Here is a 5692-nt window from a genome sequence, read left to right as displayed (position 1 = left end):
TAAGATATTTCAAGCAAACCTCCCCCTCCCCCTTCCCCTCCAGCCAAACCAAGAAACAAAAAGAAAAAAAAAATTGAAGTAAAACTCAAAAATAAAATCTAATTGAACAATAAAAATTTCCTTCTATAAGGTTATCTTTTTTCTCAAGTCAAGGTTAGCACAACATGTGAATTTTCGACATATATATTGCAAATTTTTAAAGATTCTTCTATGTATTTTGTCACGATCTTTTTGATATTTTGCATTTCTCTTAGAGCTTAACACTTCGGATCCAACAAATAAATATCTAAAGCACCTAAACTAAGCAGGATTTAGATTTGTACAAAGTTTAGTCTGCCAGAAGGCTACAAAACACGTAGCCCAAAAGTTACAAAGGAGATTAATTAAATGGGGCACTAATTAATTAAAAGGGAAAAAAGGGCTAAAAATATCTGAGGACCATTATATTCCACCGGCTTGAATCTTCAGCATTAGCAAAGAAAGTATAAAATATACTTATATTATTTTCATAAACTATTTGATCGAACCGTGGCTTCAGCACCCTTTTCCCATTACTCTCCCTCTTGCAACATAAATTCCCACTTCTTCTGCCTCTTCCCCATACTTTGAACCCTATCTTTCTGATTCACAAACTGTTTTGCTGCTCTTTTTACCTGTCCATATCCTCTCTATTTTCTTGGAAAAATTGATTTTGTCTATGGTTCTCGTATTCTTATTGGATAATTTTCAAAATCTTCTTCCCTCACTTATAAAACCTTTTCTCTCAAACCCCAACTTCCTAAATCAATAGGTTTGATAGAAAAAAAAGAAGTTAGGCATTGTTAGCTTCCTTTGACCTCAACAGCCATTTTGGCCATCCTTTCAATCCTACCTAACTTTATTCATTAACTTGTTATCTTAACTCAAATTTCTTGAAGATTCAAGGCAATGGATCATTTTGGTTCAATAAAGGAAGAGTTTACTTTCATGTCCAATAGGCCTCAACCAATGGAGGGTCTTCATGAGAGTGGCCCTCCACCATTTCTCACAAAGACTTACGAACTTGTCGATGATCCAAGCACCAACGATGTCGTTTCTTGGAGTAGAGGTAACAACAGTTTCATCGTTTGGGATCCTCAAACCTTGGCCATGAATCTTCTTCCAAGGTACTTCAAGCATAACAATTTCTCCAGCTTTGTCAGGCAGCTCAATACTTATGTAAGCATTATTATTGTTTTCTCTATTCCTATTCAACTTTGAGCACACAGAATATTTATCTAATAGGTATCGTAGATAGGATCATGAAAGAAAGCTCTTGAAAAACATTTGAATATTTGCTGATAAGAGTGGTTTAGAATTTATAATTACTTCTTTAAATTTTCATTCATGTTCCTGAAGTTTCTGGAGTCTAGCCTTAGTTAATTTGTTGAGACTTCAGTGTTTTAACTCTTCCAAGTAATAGATTTGTTGGCGAAATATCCTTAAAGACATGTCCTTAACATGCCTCAAGCTTCAATGATTATTGTGATTCTGACTGTTGGAGAATCACAATAATCACTGAAGCTTTGAGGAGTGTTCAGGGAACTGTCCTTTAGAATGTTTCGTAAACAAGATTTGTTTCTTGTAATGGCAACGTACTGTTTTTCTGTTTCATTGGATCAAGATTCTTTTTTGTTCCAGTCTCTTTGATGGTTCATGGTTTTAAGTGGAAAAAATTTGTCTAGAAAAAACTATTTGTAACGCTCAATGACTATAAAAGGGGGGGGGGGGGGGTGAATTGTCCATCTTCAGTGTAAAAAGAAAATAATACCACATACAAAATTCCCAGGGGTAACATTTTACAGCTAAGCCTTTTCACATTACATTCTACGCATTAATTCACTTTACTCTATGTCCATTTTCATCATTCTTGATATGTGTTTCTTGACATCTTAATTAATTCCTAAAGGTCTTGATATATGTCTATTAGTTTTCAGCCAACAGTACTAGCTACTAGTATTATTGGTTTTTCATCACCTTATATTTTCTTTCCTTACTGGAGGAGTAGGAATGTGAACAATGCAGGGATTTAGGAAGGTTAATCCAGACCATTGGGAGTTTGCTAATGAAGGTTTCTTAAGGGGGCAAAAGCATCTCTTGAAGAAAATTAGGAGGAGAAAGACAAGTAATAATAGTTTAAACTCAACTGGCAACTGCAACAAGGCTTCAAACCAAGGTATGGAGTACTCTTCATGTGTTGAGTTGGGGAGGTTTGGATTAGATGGAGAAATTGATCGATTGAGGCGCGACAAGCAGGTTCTAATGATGGAACTTGTTAATCTTAGACAGCAGCAGCAGGCTAATAAATCATACCTTAAATCAATGGAAGAAAAACTTAAAGGGACAGAAATGAAGCAGCAGCAGATGATGAGTTTCTTGGCCAAAGCATTACAGAATCCAAACTTTGTACAGCAGATAATGCAGCAAAAGGATAAAAGGAAACAACTTGAGGAAGAAATCAACAAGAAAAGAAGGAGGCCAATTGATCAAGGTCCTAGCAATATTAAAAATCTTAATATAAAGCAAGAATCTGATCAAGATTATGGCGTTGTTTATGGATTTGATGATTTAGAACTGGAGGAAGATGACTATGTTGATCAGAAAGCAGATATAGAAAGTGGAGATAAAGCAATTAATGAAGGATTTTGGGAGGACTTGTTGAATGAAAATATTGGTGAAGATGAGATGGCTTTACTTGGTATGGAAGAAGAGGATGACGAAGATATATATGGATGTTTTGTCTGAACACCTGGGCCTTTTAGGTTTTAACCTAAAATAAACAGCCTTCTGGCTGATTTCTGAATTGTATTAGCTCTTGGAATTATCTTGTTCAGTTACTTGGATACATCATTCATAACTGACAGTCCCATAAACTTTGCAATTTTTTTTTTTCATTCATTGGAGTATGTTTACTTGAGACTCAATATTTTCAATGGAGTCTAGCTTTTGGACTTGTTAGAAATTTGTTCGTCTCAATATTTTAAAAAAATAGAGAACTTTTTGTGTTTTTTATTTTAATTTTAATTTATATAATATTGAACTTGGATGAGTTTAAAAGGAGCGACATTGATAATGATGATTACCAGTTTGGGATTGAGACAGTGTTGTTATTATTCAGATTCTCATGATTCGCAATGCCAAGTTTAACTGATATTGGGTAACCAGTTAGGTGCTTATTGGGAGGATGCCAATTCTCTTTCAGAAGAAAGCAAATCCATAAGGTGTATTTGCCCTTGGAATCCCAACTCTATGATGTTCCTTTTTAGCCACTAAATTGGTAAGGCATCTTCCCATGTGTATTGGAAAGAAAATTTGTTCAGCAGTGTTCAATTTAACTTTGACACGGTGCTAGCCAGTACTAATTGTCCTTCGGCATCTATGGGGGGTTTGGGGGGATGTACGAGGAAAAAAAAAAGAACATAAGTGTGCTCGTTGTAGATATCATCTAGTTAGGTTTGTTAACACTAATAGGGTCCGGGGAGAGTGTCACGACACCAGTTCGCCCTCCGTGAACCATCGTGACTGTAACGCCCGATCGGTCGTTTTGAGCTTTTGCACTTTGCTCGCCAGTTTTCGGGCATGGCTTGCCCCGTGTGATGTATAATGCATGTAAATCGTTGGTTTGGTTTTCAGGGTAATCGGAATGAATTTGGAAGAACAGTTCTCAACTTGAAGCTTGTAATTTGAAAGGTTTGACCAAGATTTGACTTGTTAGTATATAATCTCGGATTTGAATTTTTATGATTTGGTTAGCTCCGTTAGGAGATTTGGGACGTAGGAGCTTGATTGGTATGCATTTTGGAAGTCCGTGGAAGGTTTAGGCTTGAATTGGCGAAAATGAGATTTCGGCGTTTTCCGGTTGATAGGTGAGATTTTGATATGGAGGTCGGAACGGAATTCCGGAAGTTGCAATAGTTCCGTTTTATCATTTGGGATGTGTGTGCAAGATTTCAGGTCATTCAGACGTGGTTTGGTTGGGTTTTTGATCAAAAGCAGAATTCGGAAGATTTTGGAATCCTAGGCTTGAATTTGATGTGATTTTGGTGTTTTAATGTTGTTTTGAGCGTTCCGAAGGTTGGGACGAGTTTAAATAAGGTTATGTGATTGTTTGTATTTTTGGTTGAGGTCCCGGGGGGCCTCGGAATGATTTCGGATAGTTTTCGGGAAGGTTGAACTTGAGAAAATGCAGCTGATGTTGCTGCTTCTGTCATATCTGCACATGCGGATTGGGAACCGCATGTGCGAGCTCCGCAGGAGCGGAAGAAAAGCGAAGGTGCGAGAAGGATCGCAATTGCGACTTGATAATCGCATCTGCGATACCGTAGGAGCGGTGAGGCGACCGTAGATGCGAGGCCTGGTAATATAAGTGAAATCCGCAGAAGCGGAAGCGCAGATGTGCTTATGGGATCGCAGGCGCGAAAGTCCTAGGCAGAATGTATAAAAAGGCCCCTTCGCGATTTTCAGTCATTTGTTTATCATTTTTGTACGATTTTGAAACTCCAAGCTGTGATTTCAAGAGGGAATCAAGTGTTGATAGAGAGGTAAGCTACTTGAGCCTTGTATATTGTGTTTATGATGATTATTTCATTGTTTAATCATGAAATTTGTGGGAAAAATTAGAGAAAGAGTTGGGGAAATTAGGGCTTGAAATTGGAGAGTTAAATTGGGGATTTGAGGGGTCATTTGAGGTCCGATTTTGATGATCTTGATATGTATGGACTCGTGGGAGGATGAGGATTCTATTGATGTTAATTTTATCGGATTCCGAGACATGGGCCCGGGGGTCGGGTTTGAGCAATTTCGGGATTTTTGATGTAAATTGGATATTTTCGAGTGGGCTTTGTTCCCTTAGCATATTTTAATGATTATGTATTGATTGTGACTAAATTGGAGCATCCGGAGGTCGATTCGTGTGAGCAAAGGCATTGCGGGTTCGATTTTGGACCGGATCGAGGTAAGTAATGATTGTAAATGCTATCCTGAGGGTTTGAAACCCCGAATTTCACATCATTGGCTACTTTGAGGTGACGCACACGACGAGCGTGGAACCGTGCACCGTTGGGGATTGAGACTTGGTCTGTCCCGTACAACTTTTAAGTCGCATATTTGATTTGAAATCTTATGATATTCCATATTTTAGAGATTGATATTATTTTTGGATTGTATGCCATGTTTGGGGCCTTGTGCTGACCCGTTGAGACCCTTAGGAGCACTTTCACTATTTTTCCTCCCGCTATTTTTTTGAAAGCATATCCTCAGTGATGTTTTACATGTTTATTGTTTAAATTTGGTTTTATCACTTTACTTCTGAAAAATGTGAAAACTATTTGGGCTGAGTTCCCTGTTTTACTGATGGTCCGAGTGATCGTGAGGTTGATGACTGAAATAGACCGAGGGTCTGATTGTGAGGTTGATGACTGAGATAGATCGAGGGTCTGATTGTGAGGTTAATGACTGAGAAAGGCCAAGGGCCTGGTTGTGAGGATTATATATCTATGGATCGGGCTGCATGCCGCAGCAATATGTTGAATCGGGCTGCATGCCGCAACGATATAGCGCTTCAGCTGTAGGATATGTTGGATCGAGCTGCACGCCGCAGCGATATAGCGCTTGGGCTGTAGGAGCCTCTCCGGAGTCTGCACACCCCCAGTGAGCACCATCGACGAGATATATG

General features: G+C 38.5%; 1 protein-coding gene across 1 annotated transcript; it reads left to right on the top strand.

The window, feature by feature from the left end:
* Positions 1-271: 271 nt before the first annotated feature.
* LOC107817343 (heat stress transcription factor A-6b-like) lies at positions 272-3004 on the top strand. The gene is made up of 2 exons (XM_016643177.2): positions 272-1197; positions 2044-3004. The coding sequence occupies exons 1-2, from the start codon at positions 928-930 to the stop codon at positions 2761-2763; spliced, it is 990 nt and encodes a 329-aa protein (XP_016498663.1). The 5' UTR covers positions 272-927; the 3' UTR covers positions 2764-3004.
* The last annotated feature ends 2688 nt before the right edge of the window (positions 3005-5692 follow it).

The sequence above is a fragment of the Nicotiana tabacum genome, chromosome 8 (assembly GCF_000715075.1).
Source record: "Nicotiana tabacum cultivar K326 chromosome 8, ASM71507v2, whole genome shotgun sequence".
Lineage (NCBI taxonomy): Eukaryota > Viridiplantae > Streptophyta > Magnoliopsida > Solanales > Solanaceae > Nicotiana > Nicotiana tabacum.
Note: the sequence above shows the minus strand (reverse complement) of the source record. Positions and strands in the feature narration are given on the sequence as shown.

Excerpts from the sequence above, each read along its gene's own strand:
- LOC107817343 (XM_016643177.2), top strand. The coding sequence starts at position 928 with ATGGATCATTTTGGTTCAATAAAGGAAGAGTTTACTTTCATGTCCAAT. Across the intron at positions 1,198-2,043 it reads TCAGGCAGCTCAATACTTAT|GGATTTAGGAAGGTTAATCC; the intron begins GTAAGCATTATT and ends TGAACAATGCAG.